Source organism: Nipponia nippon, unplaced genomic scaffold (genome assembly GCF_047370975.1).
Source record: "Nipponia nippon isolate SJK-2023a ecotype South Korea unplaced genomic scaffold, ASM4737097v1 scaffold_9, whole genome shotgun sequence".
Taxonomy (NCBI): Eukaryota; Metazoa; Chordata; class Aves; order Pelecaniformes; family Threskiornithidae; genus Nipponia; species Nipponia nippon.
In genome coordinates this window covers 11,411,718-11,432,809 of record NW_028262413.1, presented here as the reverse complement: position 1 = coordinate 11,432,809, position 21,092 = coordinate 11,411,718, and the positions used below count along the sequence as shown (strand labels likewise).

The window sequence follows — 21,092 nt, the reverse complement described above, 5'->3', positions numbered from 1 at the left end:
GCGGGGACGTGGGACGTGGCCGCCGAGCCCCGGCCCGGCTCCCGGCGGCGGGGGCGGGGCGCGCCCTACCGTACTCTCTGGACTAGCCGCCCCGGCCCCCGCGCGGGGGCCAGCCCGCAGCCGCCGCGGCCCGGGGGCGGCCGGCCCGGCAGCGCGACGGGGCGCGCTGCTCTCCGCGGCACTCGCCCGATCGCCACAGAACCTCTGGGAGAGGGTTCGCGGAGGTAACGGGATGGCGGAGGCTTTGTCGAAATCATCTTCCTCCATAGCGCAGCCATCAAGCAGCGTGTCCTCCCCACAGGCAGAAAGGCGAGGCAGCGCTGCGGGACCCCAGCCGCCGGCAGGCTGCGTGACTGGAAGGTACCTTGGATTTCCACACCCCGCAAGGATCCCTGCGTGGGCAGGTGTGCGGTACCAGAAGAGCGTGAGTGTGCACAGAAAGATGAGCAGGACAAGAAGGAGAGAGAGGAAATTGGTCTCTGAGGCACGTTTCATCTGTCTGTGCTAACGGGCAAACTGGCGCCCAGTTTCCCTCCACCTTGCAGCCCCAGTCTATCACCTGCTGACACGCTACTCTCATCCCACCTGCTGTGAAGGCAGGTTGTACTGGGATAAACTGCGATACTTGTAGAACAGTGAAGGAATATAAGCACTCACTTACTTTCGGGTGGCTTTGAACTTGTCCTCGTGTGACTGATCAAGCTACTTAGCTGGTCTTCGGTGCAACATCAGCAGAGATCACAACACTGTGAATTTCACAGAAATAAATCCTACTTAGGTTTGTAACCCAATTTATCACCTTTAAATGTAGAGTACGACAGAAATACAAGTATACTTGCTGCCCCATGGAGCTGGAGTATAAGCTGTGCAAAAAATGGAGACACCAGCCTTGGAACGGGGAGCAGGAAAAGGGGAAAAGGGGAGCCTCATGCGTCCCTCGGGGCGTTGGCACCGGAGGGGAACGCGAGCTGAACTCGAGCGAAGTGAGCGTGGCCGGTTTCAGCTCCAGGACCTTGCCATGCAGGGCCATGACCACACGCTGCTGAACTACGCTGGAAAGGGGCTGCGGGGCTGATGCCCAGCACGGCTCTCATCACGGCTCTCACCTCTGTGGAGGTGTGCTCTCCGTAGGGCTATTGGATCTGTTAGTTTTAAAATAAATGCTCTGTGCCACAACTGTAAGGTGGAGACCACCACTGAAGTCACGGTGCTGCCTGCGGGGAAGCATTACGCTTCAGAGAGGTAACTACGCAGGCTGCGAGGACACGGTCTCTTGTATTTCCAGGTCAGGACCTTGCCAAGGTAAGGGATCAGCATCTTGTAAATGATGCATCTTGTGCAAAAGGGGGAGCCTCCTGCTGCACAGCCCTACTCTGTAAAGTCAGGTTTACTTTTAGGATAAATTTTCCAAGAATTGGTCCTTCGCTACTTAAATGGCATTCACTTAGCAGTGAAACTATGCAGCCTGGCCATTTTATACTGCTGTCACAACAAGCCTTTGGTAATGGTATCCCAAAATGTTCTTTACCTTAGTATCAATGCAAACGCAATGAACGATTACCGTTTCAGAATTTCATCCAACTCAGATTCTGAGCAGATGTAAAAATATAAATTACTTCATGCTAAGAGAAAATAGCAATACTAAATGAGAAACTACAGAAAAACCACAATGCATAAACATATGCTCTTTTCTGAGAATATACGTACTACAATAAAACCCTACCAAACTTTATACTTAATAAAAAAAATGAGTACCAGTAGCAACCCCCTGATATCCTCAACCTGTACAAATGTGTGATTTTATACTATTGATAAATTCTCTTTCATATATAGGAGGTGCATTAGCAATGTCTGTATAAAAACACCAAGGTAAACATTATGAAATCTGAAAAACATTCTCAGGGATTTTTAGAGACTTTTCCCCTTGTTTCTGTGACACGTGGTAGTGCACCACTCACCTGCCTACTTGCACCCTTTTCTTTCAAATCAAGTTGTGCAAATACCGACTCTTCCGTGCCACCAGCGTGCACGCTCGAAATCAGTTCCGCTGCTGGACTGAAACAGAATTACATTGCACAGCTTCACATCAGTGCTGCTGAACCCACTGCACTCTCCGAAGTGTTCAACTTTGGCAGCAAAGCAACGCACTGGCCACGATGTGTGGTCTTGATATGTAGCAGTGGCTACTGAGATATTCAGTCAAACTGATGGCTTAGATCTAAAACAATAGTGAGAGCCAGCTTAAGTAAAACTTCACGTATTTTAGACTTGAACAAGTTTATTAATACTAAGTGTGTTAGGCACGTTTTGTATTGCAGACACAGTATGACGGCATCTTCATATATAATGAGAGGCAAATCATTCAAAGGCCTGTACTATAGGATTTTTTACGTAGCTCTGTAAGGAACTAATGTAAAGCATAGTTACATTTTGAGAAAAACTTAAAAATGAAGCCTTCTTAGTCAATGTTTTTTTTTAATTACAATTTCAAAGGTTGTGTAAGAGGTGCTATTTTTCACAGCAGCCAAAGATTCAAGCAACTCAATGCGAGCATAAATGACTGTTAAAAGAGCCAGGTTCCCGGGAACAGGGCTGTAACAGACATACGCCCTCTACAGATCAGGCATAGAAAGAAAAAATGTGCCACGCACTACCTAGTAATAAATTTCAGAAATTCTCTGCCCTACAACTCAAATCCAGACTAGCAAACCGAGGTGTTTATATGCTACTTCTGGAGCATATGTTGAACAACTCCAAGGGCTCTTAACACACAAGAGACCACGACAGATCCCTAGGAAGCTGTTTAAAAACCTGAAAGTTGCTTCAGCACAAAACCCCACATTTGCCACAAATACGTGCCATGCCCGATGGGCCTGCCTCTGCACTACTCCACGGACCACTGATGTAAGAATTCTCTTGCTTAGCAGTGGCAGGTCAGGCTCTCACACAGGTTCATTAGGGCCTCTGTCTCACAGTTAGTGATGTTACAGTTCGTGTCCTTCAGTCGCCAAGAAGCGAAAGTATAACTTGATGTCTGACGTGCAAACTTTCCATACACCTACTTCAAAGCAAGTCAGATGTCTGTCTAGCAGGTAACACCACAAAATGTAACACCAGGAAACACATTACGTATTTACATCCCTGACTGTTAAGATTTTATTCTTGTAAAGACTATTGCAAGTTTGATCCTGAATTTATAAAGACCACCATCCTGCCTCTAGACACCCATGTTTTTATCCTTATCTGAAAAAGCACAGAAGGTCTTTGTGATCCAGGATCCTTCCCTCCTCTGGAGAAATAAAATGAGAAGCTTCATTGTCTTTGGATAATGGAAACTGCAAGAGGAAAGAGCAAAAATAAAGCTATGAAGATACCATGGTATTATGAACACAGTACTTCTGTAAGTGAAACTCTTAAGGATTATAAAGTTCTGGAAAATCAGATCTATGGGGAAAGGAAACTCAGATTAAAATGCATTAGATTTGGAGGAATGCTTCAGGCCACTCAGACAAAAGAAGTCAAAATGTTTGTTTTTCACTTGTTTTCAAAGTTCAAGGGAAGAATAATACAAATTTTACTGAAGTGCGCAATGATATCTTCTATTTCCATCTCAGGAAAAGCCCTCAATTATCATTTACATTGTTCATTTACACTGAATTTTTGCAAAGTCTAAGGCTGACAATTACAGAACTATTTCTAGTTGTTTATAAAAATCATAGCACTGATAACTTAGATAATGGAAACAGTTTTGTATAATATTGTATTTCATAATGTATTTCACAGAGAAATATGTTTCTGATTGAAACATATACCGACTTTATTTCCATCTGTTTCCTAGATAGAGAAACAGTTTTACTCCTATTTTTATTTGTTAAACTAAATGCATATTTTGTATCTGATTACCATTTTTATGTACATGCCAATTATATATCTAGAATATATTATGTATCATATCTGTGGGATTATGCCAGATTTACTTGCTATTATTAGCCATGTAGACTCAATTGTGCTCATAAATTGCAAAGCTTCATGCATCTATTTTTCAAAGGGACAGTAAGTTTTACTAACTACTTGCCCAAAACATTGTAGATAATGCCTTTTCTTTCTTTAGTGCTCCATTAAACATATAGCAGCCAAATTCACCTCTTCATCAGAAAGATGCACCAAAAGATGTAGTCTTTCTACATTTCTAAATAAAACTTTTTCATTACAGTTCTAAAAAACTCAGTATGCGTTTTATAGAAGAAAGCAATACAAATTTCTTAGAGATGCTCCTTCATACTTTACTTGGATGGAAAAGGGGAATGGCTGATGCACCAGTTTTTTCACTGAAATCAGCATATAAGTACCTCTTTTACAAGGAAAGTATTACCAGACAAAACAGGCTGGGAGTTCTTAAGACTCTAAAAAAAATAATTCTGAGGCAGTCTTGGAAAGCGTCAGTTAGACAAGAATAAACTCTCTGATGAAACTTCTTATCTTTCATAGACTTGTCTTATGCAAATTTGAACTTCTCCAGAGAAGAATAGTGCCTACTGGTTCATAATTCAGCTTCCTGTCCAACATTCTTACCATAGATTACATTGCTAAGGTCCAAAAGTTAATTAGGGCTGAAGTTCTCTGGAAATGCATCAAAAGTTTCTGAGGACTTGATTGAGGCTTTGGTCCAAGTCAAATCAGCATCTGAAATTAGATGTCATTAACTTCTTAATATAAAAAATGCATTTTATATGCCATGCATCTTCAATTTCTGCATGTAAAAAACTGGGACGCAAGAAGGTTTAGGCCAAATATTAAACCATTCATCAATTTTAGATCAATGGGGAGAATGATCTATTCTGAAGCAAGTGTTTATTTTTTATGCATGCCAACAAAACAATTTGCACAATATTTAAACTGCTCGTTCAGTTCTGTACAAGAGTGAAGATGTTTTCTCATGAAGAGATGCCATATTCATGGATTTCCAGCAGGAAAAATCAATCTTTATCAGCCTGGAAGATTGTCTTTTTTTTTTTTTTTTTAATGATTCATTAGCAGAAGTTACGTAATTATGTTTTTTCCCCCCAGGAAAAACATTTGAATGCATTTCAGAGGGGGCAGGGAGAGGAAAAGTCAGTAGCATTTAAAAATGTAGATAATTATCTGGAACCAGAATAACTTTCATGGTCTAATGACAGAAAAATCATATTTATTCTACATTAGGTGCTATATTTAAAGATAAGTAAATTATAGTTTCTAAACCAACTTTTCTGCTTTTAGCGTTTTTTTGAGCTTCTTGTTGCATTTTCTCCTTAATGCTGTTATTTCTTTCGATTCATCAGGATCTGCCTCTGTTCAGATCTGCTGTCTTAGAAGAGACTTACATAATTGGGAACTGCTGTTCTGAGAGTGCTTATGGGGTCACTGTTCTGTTTATTTCTGCAGCCTTCCACTTCAATGCATTTCAGTTCTTGGCATCATTTTATCCTTACCACCTCAATTTAAATTACATTAGGTCCAAACCTTCCATTCCTATTTATTCAGTTCTTAAGTTCATTCTCTCCTCTCTGGAAGTACTTGTTCTTACTGCACGCTTTACTTACTTACACATATAAGCATTTCTTATATTCTGAGCTGCGAGAGACACCGTTCACTTTCAGTAGCCTGTTACGTTTAAGAAGCAGTATCTGACCATGTCAGATACCAACAGTTTTAGGTCTGGCTGCAGCCATCACAAAGGAGGAAAGCGCTGAGATTATGTAGGCCATCTTCACGCTGCAGCACCCCATCCTCTGACTAGCATTTTGATAGACTTGTCAGGATGATCGTTGTTGGGGGTTAGGATCTTATCAAATACTGCTTTCATCTCCTGAGATCGTTAGACCTCCCTTCCACCAGGAGGTCTGGCCCACCGTAGCATCACTTTTGTTACAAAATAAGGCCAGTGGGGAGAGCCTGAGGGAAGGGTCCCCCTCACCGGCGAGGCCCGGGGCACCCCGACCACCACCAGGCCGTGAGGGAAGGCCGGGCCCGAGGGGCGGTGGAAGCTCCCTCAGCCTCCCCCCGGGCCGGAGACCGCTCAGTTCTGGGTACTACGCTCTCACGTCTCTTCCGTTTTCGTTCCCTTCCCGAGGCGGGCAGCGGCGAGAAGGGCGGCCCCTCCGGGAGGCGGCCCCTGAGGCGGGCGGCGGGGCCGGAGCCGGTTCCCGCCCCGCCGGCGCTGCCCGCGCATGCGCCCCGCCCGCCTCCGCGCCACGCGCGCGCGGTGAGGGCGGGCGGCCGTGGGGAGCGGGACGTGGCGCGGGCGCGGTGAGTGGCGGGGCGCGGCCTGAGGGCCGCGGCGCGGGGCTCTCCCCGCCGGCAGCCGCGTCCTCGCAGGGCTCGCTCCTCTCAGAGGCCTCGGGGGGGTGGCGGCGGCGGTTCGCGGCCCTCGGCCGTGGTGGGAGCCCGGCTCGTCCCTTCCCTCACCGCGTCCCCGCGGTCTTAGCGGCTTCCCCGCTCCTCCCGCCGTCGTCGGGGGCACGGCCGGCGAGCTTCCCTCTGTGCGCCCCGCGGTGCGGCTTGGAAGCCGGCCGTTGACGCAGTTGAACAGCAGCGGAGGGGAATTATGCCTTACTGTAGCGCCTTCAAGGGAAAGCAGAGCGAAGCGTTTGTCCCATTTCCCGCCAGCCCCTTGCTGCAACAGAAACATTTTAGTTCTGCTTGCTGGTTTTTTTTTTTTTAGTGCATAGTGGTCTTTTTACAGAAGAGGCCGTGTCGCTTAATTATTTCGGGGTACCTGGTTTTCGATTGGAGCCAGCGGTGCTGGGGACTGAGTGTCGCACGGTTGTGGGGTGGATGTGGATGTGGGCGGCTGCCGGGCTGTGAGGCGCCGGGGCTTTGCGCGGGAACCTCGGCGCCGGTGCGGGCTCGCGGATTTGCGTCGGGGCCACCGAAAGTGCGGCAGAGCTGAGACGCTCAGGGCGGGAGAGGCTGGGCCTGGCTTGAGGGCTGCTGTTAAATGTGCTGAACCTCCGATTCGGGAACATAAAAATGCGGGCTGTCAGGTCATCCGTGAAGGGTCTAAATGAGCGAGTGGGTTTTTGTTACCTCCTACCCCGTGTTGTTAGGCAGCCTGCGGGGTTTAAATAGGTAAGAAGAAAGTCCATGTAAATGTACGGTGGCTTGCAAGTGTTCCTCAAGCCAGGTATTTCCTATCTACTTACAACTCGATAAGCAGCTTCTCAGCCTGGAAGGGGTGGGAATGTTGCCCTGGAAGCAAGTGATAGGTGAAACGGGGAGTTTCGCTTCTTCATACTTGTCAGTGGAGGCAGATGACCCATATGAATTACCTATATGGAAAAAAAAAAAAAGGGTAATCTGTTAATTTAGCCCTATTAACGGTTAATGCTCCGTGTTTGCTCAGGAAGTTGTAAGAATGGGGATACGCTTAATAAAGATAACTGTGAAAGCCAGCAAAAAGTAGCTCCTTCCCAGATAATAGATGTGTTTTGCATTTTTTGGTAAAAATATTTTTGTCTTAAAAAGTTGATTTTCGAAAGTGTGTGGTCTCCCCCATTAAAAAACTGGATTCTAAGTTAAACCAGAGGAATTGACTTGCATTTCAAAGCTACTGAAGAGTCAGACAAGTTGTGTATCAGTTGAATGGTAGTATGTAAATTCCTTTTCTCATGCTAAATATATATGCATGCCCATGTACATACATATGGTTCTGATGGACGTTGACCTAAAACGTCCTGAAAAACACTTGGTGAAGGAGATCCCAGGTATCCTCTAGATAATTTAATTCAGTTAAAACTACTGTATTGTTTATGTTTTCTTTAACTGAATCTTCAGAAGGAATGTGAGGTTTCTATGGTGCTTCTTCAAGATTTGTGAAAACCCTGCAAACTGATCAAAATAGTAAGCATGTTCGCGTTGGACATCCTGAGTGTGTCAACGGCTCACGTTTAAACTGTTCGGACAGCTCTTGTGTCATGAGCCCACTGCAAAGGAGCATCTTTGACTTACTGTGCATGTGCCATCCCAGTGGCTTATACGTTAAATTTGACATGAAAAGCAGTATGCTTAGTGCTTGTGCTCAGATAATGTTTGGGGTATACTGAATCTGTTGCTTGTGTTCTGGCTAATATGAGTATGAATTATGAAATACAGCTCTAATTTTTTGGAAGTATTACTGTTTTTCAGTATTTTCTAATAGTGATTTGTGATCAGTTCACTAATGAACTGTAGAGCTCTAACATCTGCTATGTGTAAAATAATAGACAACAATTACAAAAAGCTGCCAAGTTCTAGGACTGAATTTAGTGTGTTTTTTATGCGGAATATAATAGGTGCTTTCCTGTGCTCCAAATGTTTGCATTTTATGTTCAATTGTTTCATTAAGGTGCAAAGAGGTGGTACTTTCAAATTCTTGATGACACTTTGTTTTGTTTTGTTGCGGTTGTCATGAGTGTTTTCTTCTTGAGCATGTGGACGATAATTTTGTGAGAATGTTCTTCTTACAGAATTTTGAAGAGACACTGTTTGCTCTCATAAATTGGAAATTACAATAATCTCTTCTTGTTTTCCTCTTTTGATAGGGCCAGACAGCCACTGGTTGCTTTTCCTGCTGGATTCATCATGATAACTCCAGCTTTTGAGCTGACACAGGATCCGGATTTTCTTACAATAATAATCAAAGTACCTTATGCCAGAGCTTCAGAGTTTGACGTGTATTTTGAAGGAGAAGATTTTAAATTTTATGCTAAGCCATACTTTCTCAGGCAAGTAGTGGAAGTATTTTAAAAAAATTGAACTTCATAAAATAAATAAAAGCCAGTAGGGAATGAACTTCATTTGGGTCCCTTCAGAACATTCATCATCTGCAGCCCTTACACTGTAGACTGCAGACAGCTCATTTTGTGCTAAGAATTGTTTTTATGGATCTGGCCTCTTTGTTTCTAGGCATTAAATCATGTTAAAGGGAGTTTAAAGAAATACTTTTCTAAATTTACTTTACAATAGATTTTTAATTGTAAAATGGCAAGACAGTTCTCTGGATGTAGGCAAGTTGTGTAGAATAAGCATGTCTTTTCCTTGTTGAGAGCCAGATACAGTATATTTGGTGAAGAATGGATTTTGATGCACTCGTAACATAAGATAAGCGGAGAAAAGTCATGTCAGTGGAGGCAGTGGGAAGTGAGGTTCCAGGCTGTATCTTTTCTCTGGATACCAAGTTCTCCACTATGCTATAGAAAAGGAACAAGGGGCAATCTCAGTATGAAAGTGTGAAGAGACCCTTTGGCACGTAAGAGCTGACAAGCTATTAACCTTTCTTATTTTCTGTTTCCTTTATTCTTAGACGTGCTTCTGCTGTATGCGTTAGTAGACCACAAGGGACTAGTGGACTAGGTGGACTAGTTAGTGGACTGGTGGAACACAATGAATTGGTTATTCTGAATAACCAGTACAAGAACTCTGGATGAGTTCTCATATCGTGTCACTGTGGGTTAGCTTAGAGTTTTCCAACTGCAGAATCTTCCAAGTGTTGCACATAGTACCAAGGGCTTCATCTCTGTGGTGGCTGTGACCTTTTCCAAGCTGGGAAATCAGGAGTTACAAATTTTCTCTATTTCAGATGCTGATCTCTTGTGCCAACAGTTAGGGAAAAAGATTTTGAAGTACATGGGGATTTAACTGCGTGACTTCCATTACTGTCAAAAGGAGTCACGTAGTTAAGTCCTTTGTGCTGCTTTTGGAATGTGCCTTACATTTTTATAGGCTGAGATGTTAAGTTGCAGAATTAGTCAGGCATTCAATGAGGCATCTCATTTTTTGCCCGCAGATTGACACTTCCTGGAAGAATTGTAGAAGATGGCAGAGAAAAAGCATGTTATAATACAGACAAAGGTATTAGTTAATGTTATTAGTATATGTGTCATTATAAATCATCGGAGAGTCAGTAGCATTTTTACTTTGCTGCACTGGAGTTGCATAGAACTTTAGTGAAGTATACGATACTGGAAATAAATGCAAAGTTTCTCCTGTGTTAGGTAGTATAAAAAAATCTTGCTCAGGATTTGTTGTACGCACTTAGGCCATCCTTAAGCACAAAGGATGTGTTCGGAACTGCCCTAATAATGAAAAAAATATGTACAAGTCGTCTTCAAGCCCTGTGGGGGCTGGACATGTTACTGTACCAAGATCATTAGTCTAGTATATCTGCAAAGAAGGCAGGTAGTGCTGAGTGGAAATGAGATAATCCTGAGGCAGTCTCTTGGCTGCGTCTTCAGAGAGAAGATGTTAGCCTTTCTCCACACCTTAAGGTGGAGGGTATTTCTGGAATAAAATATATACCTTCTAGAATTAATGTATTCATTAAAAAAACACAGCAATAAAACATATAATTTGTTGCTTGCAAAGCCTTTATTACATGCTTGACTTAAGAAAATGAATAGATTGCTGAATGTAGTTTCCTATGATCTTCTGCTGATTGCTTGATTGGTGGAAGGATTAAAAATAAAATAAAGCTTGTATTCTCTTGGTTTGTGTTGATACAATGCGAGTCAAGAAACCAGTTATTATCAAAATCTTTGATTTTTGTGAAACTTGTGAAGGAAGGTTAAAAACATGCACAGAGGCTGATGCATAATAAAATGCTATCTACACGTGTCCCGGTTTCTGTGAGCCGTTTTCATTAGAGGAAAAATGCACGTTTTTTTGTCTTTGATATTTTAATGCAGTAACTATATTCTGACTTTTCCTTTAAGGAACTTTTACAGTTCGCATACCAAAGGAGATTCCTGGCCAATATTTTGAGGGACTGGACATGCTGACATCTCTTTTAGCACCAAAGAAATCAAGATCAGCAAAACCTTTAGTAGAAGAAATAGGTATGACAAAAAAAATCTTGTTTATAGTAGTGATACATGTACATAATTAAATAGTTATAGATCTACATAGTGTAGAAAAATACAGTATTTCTATTATTGTCTAGTCCAAGATATGAGAAGGGTGTGAATGAATCTGAAAGTATGGATAAGTATAGAAATAAATGTGTTGTAGATGATGTACGTGTCATCTTTATAGGCTTAGTTATGTTTACTTTTTTCCAAAATGTGCTTAACATATGCTAATCCTCTGTAGATCTTTGTACCCCTCTAGTGGCTGTATAATATACACACATTTGAGCTAGCACAACTGGACTTTTAGCTCAAATGGTAGAAGCTAATTAAAACCACAGGTTCTAGTGGATGACTGACTTAATATCAGTAGTTAACAGACAAGAAGGTTTGACTATCCGTGTTTAAATTTTTAATATCTTAAATTATTGATAACATCACTTTGCTCCTGTCAGGGTTCTCTTAGCATCAAATTCTGATCTTTTTGAAATCATTGGAACAATTATTTCAGTCTTTGAGGAAGTACACTTAAAAACTTCGGTGTTCCTGGTCTCCATTTTTGAAAGTTGGGGTATTTGGAGCAGTACCTATGGATTACTGATGTAAGCATCTGCCTGTATGACCCAGTGTTGTGTGAGATTTCTTGAAAGATGTAAAATGAGAAAGACTTATTTTGTTATCAGTGTTTGCCTTTCTGTTAAGTCATATCTATTTTCTATGTAATAATTTTCTTTCTCTGACCATGCAATATATACAGGTGCCTCTGCTGAGTTGTCTGAGGAGGAGGAAGAAGAATTTGACTGGGAAATAGAGCAGATCCCTTACAAAGAAAGCGCAGAAAGCACTCTGCCACTACAGTACCGCTATGGATTTGGGAATTTGCGGTCAGGGGTGTTCCAGCGGCTGCAGGTAGATGCACTTTTGTCTTTTCCTATTATAAAAGTTCCAGGTAGCTTTCTTGTTGGGTAGGCTTCCTGGCTCATTCCACAGTCAAGAGGGGATCATTAGGTAACTGTTCTCCATTATCCCATTCTGTGACTGAGAATGTTCTGCTTTTGCATGTAGTAGTACAGACAAATCTGTGTTCCTGCAGAAGTAGGGGGTGGTTGAGACTGAGTTAATTGTGTAGCAGAGTCAAGAGGCCAGTCTGTTTCTGCAGTAATTTCAGTGTTAGAGGAAAGGGCTGAATGGGGTCCTTCGTAAAAAATGGCCTCTGGAAGTGGGCTGCTGTCACCAGCATGGTTCAGCTAGCCTGTGAAGGCGTGGAGAAAAAGGCCTGTATGAAGTAGGTCACGTGCCAGGTGAATAGTTCTGGCAAGCTGCAAACCGTCTACACACTGTTAACAGTCTGCTATTAACGCTTTTGCTTTATTTTTGGTTATTGTCTTCTATTCTGACTTCAAACATATTTAACATCAATGTACGGTATATTTCAGATGCCATGAATTTTAACTTATTTTTAAATTAAAAAGAAATTACTCAATTAAAAAAATACAAAATAAAGCTGGCTAATCTATAGGTCCTGTTATAGTTGTTGCATTAATTTTTTTTTTTCATTGCGAAATTCATGGTAATTTTCTCTTTGTAGTTTTTATTTTAGACTTGATTTTCTCACAAGACATTAACTTTTGAAGCATGCATTCTTCAAGGTGTCTGCCCACCTGGTATCTGTGGGATTTACTGGGGTTATGCTGATACACTGAACGTTGCTTTTGTGGATTAATTGGTAGAATAGGAGCTTTAAAATGCAGCTACTTTGCTCTTGTGCCTTCTGCAGTTTCTTTGATTCATGAATAGATTGAAGCTAATCTACAACCTGTAGCATGCTAGGTAGTATAATAATATTCGTAGTATACAGAGCTTTTATTAAAATAGTAGATATTTTTTTGTAGTGTTCTTACTTTAAGCAATTTAAGTTGTAGCTGTTTAAAGCAACTTAATTATGTAACTCTGTAACTCATTATTGATGAATTGTAGTATTTTCAAGGTTTGGAGCAGAAGGATTGCTATTTATGGAGAAAGTATTTACATTCTGTTAGGATATATACACTGGTTTATTGCTATGAAATTTGTGATGAAGTACATTTCCCATCAGCATTAATGTACCACTACTTAGGGATGCTTAAAAGGGCACTGCAATTGCCTGTTAATTGATGTATCGCCACTTGAGAGTGTGAGTAATCTCAAAAGTCTCAAGAACAGTATCTGTGGTTTTTATCTTGTCTTTGTTGTGGTTGTGTGCTTTTGTTAAACATTGCAAATTTTATCGTGATGCAAAATAACCTGCCTGCCTTATGATAAAATGGTCTGAATAGACTTCATAGTATCGTGAATTCTAAGGAGCTTCAAATAATTGAATTTCCTTGGAATTTTGATGTTTTATTTGCACAGTGGAGCCTGAGTTTGGAAGACTTGAAAAGGAGGCTGGAGAGCAACTAGGGATTTCAGTGTAATGCTGATAAGCATCCTTCCTAAACTCTTACTAAGTAAATCTTACATATCATACCTGTGGCTTGGTCATGTAATTTTTGTTCTATTTGCAGGATGAACTCAGTGATGTTATTGACATTAAGGATCCAGACGAAACTCCTGTAGATGAACGTAGGAGGAAACGCCTGGCAGCTGAGGCTGCCAAGTTTGAGCCTGATCATTACCTGTAAGTATTGATTTACTTCACCTGGTCAAGTAAAAGTACCTCAGTTGAAACATGTTCACTTTTTCTTTTCATAAATGATTGGTTTTGAGATAACTTTTGGAAATAATAGCTTTACTTTTTATTTGTCTGTTTCTTTGTCTCATCACAGGAGACCTTAGAGGGTATTCTTAAGTGTGACACTGACACAAGACATTGCTTATCTGTTTTGGGGTTACTCTGCTCTTTAATTACTGCTTAAGTCTGTATTCAAGTAGGGGCTGCTCTGAACTGTTGCAGAACGTTGTTTCATAGTTCACCTCTTCAGCAACTGAGTAGCCAATCCCTTCCAGCATTTTGGGTTGTAGATGTCAGAACTTTGTTTTCCCCTTGTGAAACAAGGATTACTGAACCATCCTGGTCTATGAAGAAGTAAATTTGAGTTTTGAAGTTACAAAGATTTTGTCTAGGCCACTTTGGTTTTTGCCTTCATCACATGAAACCTTTTTTACAGCAGAACGAGGAAAAGTTCCAAGCCAAGATTTTGTGTTTCTTTGTGCTTTATCCCATGTAAAGAAGGTGGAAATGATTCTTCGTGGCTTTCAAGTTGCAGTATTTCAGGTCAAGTTATGTTCAGAGACTTCCAGATAAGTAAAGTAAATTGAAGCCGTGAGATCTATTAATGCAGTGATTCCTGCCAGATTGGTTTGGTGAGGGAAGAGTGTAGTCCCCAGTAGGGAGAATCAGTACTTGGGGTGTGTTTTGTTGGGTAGAAGTAGGCTTAACCCATTTTGAGTTGTTTCAGAAGGTATCTTTGCAACTTGGAATTTCTCCCCAGTCAGGTATTTTGGAGGCAGTTGCATGTCTTTCTGTAGCACATAGAAATTAGAAAAGCTTTCTTGAAATGTGACTTGGAAGTACATTTCACTAGAACTGAAGTAGTTCCTAACCTATAATGTAATGCAAATTACAGTCATTGTAAGTTTCCATCTTAGACCCTGTGTTCTAGCCTGGTAGATGAGGTACAACCGTTTAGTTTAATGGTTGTGTTTTGGATGCTTCAGAACAGATGATACCAACCTTTCTTCAACAAAAATTGTTTTCCTGTATACCCTGATGAGAAGGACAGCTACGGGAGAAACGGTGGCAAACAGAAGTGTTCTGTTGCCTTTGAGGAAAATGTACACTGACTGATCTCTTTAAGTTATTTTATAAAGACACTGAAGGAATGCATCAAAAAATCTGTCAGTGTGAGAGTAAAGCAAATTACATTCTGTGTTCAGTAGACTGGGCAGGTTTTTGTATGATGATTAAGAAGATATTAAGAAATTTCCTGCATTTTTTTCAATTCTCAGTATTTATACTATTGTTTGGCTTGAAGAAAAAGCTTAAAATGATAAAAGTTATAAGAGGAGGCTTAGAACTTGAATCCTTTAGTATAAATCCTCCCAGAATTACTATATTAAGATTTTTACCACAGTGGCTTTGTGCTGAGATGGAGGTACTCTCTCTTCATGTACAACTCTTCTTTTTCTACCTTGCTACAGCATGCCTTTGTTTACCTAATAGTCAGTCCCTATCCCTACTTTATCTTTGCCCTTCAGCTGCATACCCTTCCTCCCCAAAGTATACACAGTTTTAAAGTGGGAGAGCTTACCAATAAAATCAAATTTGCTGCCGGTGACATTCTCTGAGAAGTCTTCTCTTTGGAATGTTTTCCTTTAGATTCATCCAGAACAAATCAGGTTTGTTCGCCTTCGTGTCACGCTGCAAGCTCATCCATTTCTTAGGCTTCTGGGTGGCTCAGGAAAGATGGAGGAAGTAAGGAAGGGGTACTTAAAAGAATATTGTTTATGCTTTTAATAATGATTATTTTCTGGCTTTAAGTCAAAGAACCGGTCAGGTTTGTTGTATTTCTAATGTATGGAAAATAGCTTGGAGCTAAGTCAGGTGTATTCTATGTATGCATTAAAATATACTCACATACAGTATAAACTGAAATAAATAGCGTATGACTTTTTTTTTCCTAGAGCTGATTTTTTTGAAGATGAAGCTATTCAGCATGTCTTAAAGTACAAACCATGGTGGGTTGATGCTCATAAAAAAATGGTAGCCTTGCAGGAAGAAACTCATAAGGAACATGACACTCATACCTTTGGTGAGAACATATGTGTATATACACCCCTGTTGCTTGAATGGTAATTGCTCTGATGCCATGTTATGTTCTAGGTTATTGTTCTTAAAGGAAAAAGTATGGGTTTACTCTACAATTTTTAGTCTTAACTGTTCTTCTTAGAGGACTATTCTGTTGCTTCTGTCCTCAAAGAAGAAATTTTTCATCTGAGGGACAGGTATATACTGAAATCTTTGAGACAGTTGTGTGTGGAGCAGTTGACGGAATATTATAAAGTAGTTATTTTATTTTCAGCATTTACCTGTTAATTATGTAGTGTAGTGCATGATCTCTTTTTCGTCTGCCTAATAAATTTTGGAGTTAACTGTTCATAAAGGCCATTCTAGAATTTCAGGTATCTGTGAAGAAAAGGCTCCCTTTTAAGGGTATGCTGTAATCTTTAAAATTTCAAAGGAGCTGCCAGTGTCAGTAAGTCATGGCATCTGAAATCAAATCAAACCTATCTTTGTGTAGTGATTGTGATAGCTAGAAAGTGAGTCCTTTGTTGCTGGGGCTTATCTTCTCTTTTTTTCAGATCTTTCGAATAATTGTTCTCCCTTTCCTAGTTGCATTTTCAATGGAAAATATAGTCAAAACTGTTTTTTGTGCCCACTTCCAAATATGGTGCAGACACTTCATGTTCTCCAAGAATCAGCTGGGGAAGATTGTACTAACACCAGCCCTTATCTCTGTTTGATGAACATGTCTTCTGTAGGATGTTTTATTTGATTTACACAGTACGACAGAAGTTCGTGGCATTTATTACTCTACTTCTGTTTTTATGGGTGTCAGAGACTTTTCTCAAAGGAAAATCTTTGTGGCTGTTTAGAAACGAAAAGGGATGGTTTCAGGTTTAGTAGATGACCTTGTAACAGGACTGTTAACAGATAACTGAGATTACCTTTCTGTACACAGTGACTGCAGAGAGCATTACAAGTTACTATTATGCATATTCTTTCATATTGTCCTTTGTTCATTTCCTATGCAGTATGAAAATCCTATATTACTAAAGTAGATAATGATAATCCCTTTACCAGAGGTTCTTAACAAATATTAGTGCACTAATAATACCTGCACTTTCACATTTTCTGCAGGAGAACGACAATGGAATTTGGGTAGATGTTGTGTATTTTACTGTGAATGTAATCTGATCTTCATTACTGGTCTCTTTTCAGCCTCTGAATCCAGAATTGGTAATTATATCCATCATAAGCATTGGACAAAGGTACAAGAGGCTTGAAAATAGAATAATGAGGGGTTCTTTTGTTTGTTTTTATCCATTCACTCCTTAGTAAATGAAACACTGCTAATGTTTGCTTGTGTTAAGGAATATAATGAAAATGAAGAGCTGCTGGATGATTTTATTGATAAAGAATACTGTTAGTCCAAATTGAGATTCCGAAGAAAAACACGTATGTATGTTGTTGGGTTTTAGGGGCAACAAAAACAGACAAACAACTCGAAAGTCTGGCAAGCCTGCTGATGAAAGTTATGCAGAAAATGGGGCTACATAAAGGATCATCTTTTCTCTAAATCATTTGTTATAACAGATATATATTTAAAAAGGATGATCAAAAAGTTTAGTCTGACCTTTGTATGGCTGAGTGAAGAGGTTGATGTAATCTTGTGGATCTTGAGGAAATTCAAGTAACATGAGAGGCTATCTGGTGCTTGGGTTATGTTAACGACAGCAGCTCACCCGTTCTCTTAGAAAGACCTTAGTTTTGATAGCGTGTTCCTGCTGTTTGAATGGCAACAGCAGCTGGGGATGGCAAGCAACCATTGGAGGTTCCTAAACTGGTGTGAGTTGTGGTGAAAGAAATCACCATGAGAGGGAGTACAGGTTCCACTTGAAGGTCTCTTATGAATGGAAATACAAAAGGGCAGGAGGTGGGTCCAGGCTGTTGGACCTGGAATCTGATCATCAATAGGATGAGTTCCCTGTGTTTTGTATTGCTTTTATGCTTTATCCAATCAAAGGGATGGTCCGGCTAATCTGAATTAGAGATTCAGGAATTCTTACAAGCTGAATGCAATTTGACTGCATATCTGCATTAATATGTGTTCCAGTATGCATGTTTAGTGGAAGTGACTTAGAAAGGGCACATAAAAGAAACAAGGACTGTGCTAAGTGAAGGACCTTCTTTACTACTTGAGAAATGTTATTTCCACTAGAAATGGGGAGAAGTCGGACTGCATTAAGCCAAGGTATGCTGTACAGCTAGAAGGATAAGGAGGCTGTCACTGGTATTAGAGTGTGCTTGTAGTAAGGAGCTTTTGAACACTAGTGCTTAGCTATAAAAAGCCAAAGGGTACTCGAGTGAAGAAGCTCTAGGGGCACAAACGTTATACCTGTTGCAGTATGTTTCAAGGTGTTTTATGAAGTGACGTGTGGTGTTTCTTTGAGCCTGTGTATGCATGTATCCCCCTGCAGGTAGGTGTGAGCTCAGACCTTTTTTATTATAAAAATCAGATACAAATGTCCCCTGATTACTTTTGAATGTGTTTGAGGGTATAAAGGAGGAGGGATTGGAACCTTCATGCAGCTTCTTTTTATTGCTTATGGAAAAGAGACATAAAATGAAGAGTACCCAGATTTCTTACTCTTCCTGAGTTCCAAATTCATGTCTTGTGTTAAGGAAAGCATCCAAAATGAGGTAATTCCCATCATCTTCCATGATGAGGACTTCCAAGCATACAGCTTGTAAAGAGACTTCAAATATTGGGGTGTTTAAAACGTGTACAACTCGTGGTAGGTGTACTGCCATGGCCAGCCAGGAAACATTTGTCTGTCCTGTGTGAAGGAAGGTTATGTTCTTGATTAAACATGTGCTGTTCAAAGCCATTGCACAAGAACATGGAAACCGAGAGATGATGGAAATCTCATGCTGTCAGATGTGCAGCATCTTGTACTGGGGAAGTCTGCTACCCTCAAGCATTAAATGGTGTATCTTTTTAGGGGGTTGTTTATTGAAGATAAATGACTGTTCGGTAAGACAAGAAGGTAGGAATGGTCATGTTAAAACTGGTAGTAGGTTACAGTACAGGCTACCACAGTATTGGGGCGTTGGCACTAGAATTTGACACCTGGTACCTTTAGAGTCTCCATATTTTGTGTTCTGTTACTGCTGCCATTAGGACAGTTCCCACCTACACAGTGTCTGTGGAATCAGGAATGTCATTGCAAACTGACTCCTCAAGTTACTACATGGAAAAGTGAGTTTAGTGTGGGAAAGTGACATAAAAATTAGCAGGTTCTTTAAAAGTATATTATTCAGAAACACTGAACCAAGAGAATTATTTTTTTTGTTTCTTCCTTTTGCTGATTTATATCGATGTCCTTTTTGTTTTTTATCTCCATTGGTTTCTTGGAACCAAAAACTTGATTACTTTTGTCTTTAGAATGTCTTCGGCTACAAGGATTAATTAGAAATATAGATTCCCCCCCCCCCCCCCCCCCCCCCCCCAGCATTACAATTAACTGAAGATTTTGTTTGGTTGATTACTGCTCTTACTTTCATCCCTGGTTATTCTCTCTTTTGTTTTTACATAATCAGGTTTTTGTAATGTCTCATTACCAGATTTTTTCTTTTTGGATCAGCTCTTCTCATTAGCATCTAAAGTCTTCAGCTCTCTTCTGTCCTTAACTTGAATCTATTTTTATTTAACCTTTTTACTTTTTCTCTAGCTTGTGTGCATGGAGTGTGTATCTTGTCTTTTTTTTTATTTGTTCTTTTATTGTCCTAATTGTCTCTTCTTTCTTTTTCCCTTTTTTACGTTTTACTGTTTATTGTCTCTTCTTGCCCTTTGTTGTTTTTTTTGTTTATTTTCCCCCTAGGCTTGTTAGCCATCAGGCAGCTAAGATTATTGCCTTCGCAGTATGGCTGAGGAACCAGAGGAAATACTAGAGAGCAGGTTTCACCATCATGATTGTGGCAAAATATCATTTTTGGATTGGACATTTTCTAAAGCTGAAAGGCCCAGATTTTGTTCACACTTAAAATGTTTAATGCAAGTCGTCAAGTAATACTCCATAAAGTGTAACTAATTACACAGCCTTTCCCATGAGGGAATAAAACTTTTGGAAAGCTTGCTTTCTGCTGCTGCTGAAGTTTACATTAGAGTCTTGCTTCTACAGATTCCAGATGAAAGGTTTTGTATTTTCTGACAGTCACATTCAACTTAGTTAAAAGTTAATTTTTATTCTACTTGAAATTGCACGACTGTAAATACTCCTTTTTAAGCAACACAATAATCTTCAAAGGCTCAGGCTGACATATGTATTTAATATAACATTTATATGCTCCAGGGATAATTTATTTTGTTTACGGTAACCTGTCATGCTTACCAGTGACCATTCTCTCTTTCTGATCTCTTTATAGAATGAGAAGCAATTTCTTTTTAAAGATCGGCCTTTCAGTAGCGCTCTGCTGAAATATATACCGTTACTGGTAGATTCATAAGTTTAAGATGAATCACTTTTTTCTTTTTTTATCAGATTTCTGCAATTGTTCTGTCTGCCTGTTTTACTCAGTCTTCTGGGCCTTTGCAGCATGTGTACCTTCCTGGCACTGCTGCAGAGCAAGTATTTTTCATGTGAGGAAAGATTGCTATTTATTCATGCAGAATTCTTAACATATTGTAAAGTATCTCAGATTTTAAAAGGCAAGAACAGTAAGACATGGAAGAAAGAATGATGTATGGTTTTGATATGGTTTATAGGAACTGCAGATTTGTTAAAGAATAATGACAAAAATTAGTATAAAGGAAACTGTGAGATCCAGGAAAGACTGTCCAAGGCCAGTGACTTTATGGAGAATGCCTGGAGGAAGAAGGTCAGAAGCAATATGGAGGAAATGTGCCGTAAACGTTGATTTGAGAATTAGAGAATGGTGTAAGCTCGACATGGAAGAAAAGATATTTGTGAAGGAGCTAAAATTTGAATGGAAGAACTGTAAAGAAAGGGGAGGGATGAACAAACCAGACTTCACTGATCATAGTTTAGAGTGAATATAGGTGTGCAGTGGAAGACAGGTTTGTGTTTTTAGGACTTTTAGTTCACTTTGTGAAGAACTGAGGCTCATCTGATCCCAGTCTCCTTGACGGAGCTTTACGGGGTCTCAATTGAAGATGGCCACGTCCTACAGGTTCTGCACAAATGGCCCCGTGTACAAGGGAAAGTGCTTTTATTGAATCCTCAGTGCCATCTTTTTAGATGTAGAGTCCACACAAGGAAGAGATGTTATCAGCATGTCAGCACTGTGGAAAGTTCCAGTAACCTTTCATACCTTATGAGACAGCAACAAATGCAAGGACAAGAGACAAATCAATAGAAAATCAGCTTCATTAGCTCAGTCACTTGATAAGTTTGCAGTATTATTATCAAGTATTTTTAAGGCAGTATCCAGCACTGGGAGAAATGCTG

At 40.4% G+C, this 21,092-nt stretch overlaps 1 protein-coding gene across 4 annotated transcripts in view; it reads left to right on the top strand.

Annotated features, from left to right (window-relative positions):
- The first annotated feature begins 6,204 nt into the window (after positions 1-6,204).
- SHQ1 (SHQ1, H/ACA ribonucleoprotein assembly factor) overlaps positions 6,205-21,092 on the top strand; it is a 55,561-nt gene continuing 40,673 nt past the window's right edge. For 2 of the 4 annotated variants that reach the window (XM_087744053.1, XM_087744050.1), the window contains exons 1-7: positions 6,205-6,288; positions 8,562-8,744; positions 9,806-9,870; positions 10,731-10,853; positions 11,620-11,771; positions 13,406-13,518; positions 15,525-15,652. In XM_087744053.1, coding sequence (XP_087600179.1) covers positions 8,602-8,744; positions 9,806-9,870; positions 10,731-10,853; positions 11,620-11,771; positions 13,406-13,518; positions 15,525-15,652 — 724 coding nt within the window. In that variant the 5' untranslated portion in view covers positions 6,205-6,288; positions 8,562-8,601. Of the gene's footprint in view, positions 6,289-7,406; positions 7,613-7,812; positions 7,882-8,561; positions 8,745-9,805; positions 9,871-10,730; positions 10,854-11,619; positions 11,772-13,405; positions 13,519-15,524; positions 15,653-21,092 lie in introns of those variants that run through there. The other 2 variants (XM_087744051.1, XM_087744052.1) reach the window with 2 other exon arrangements.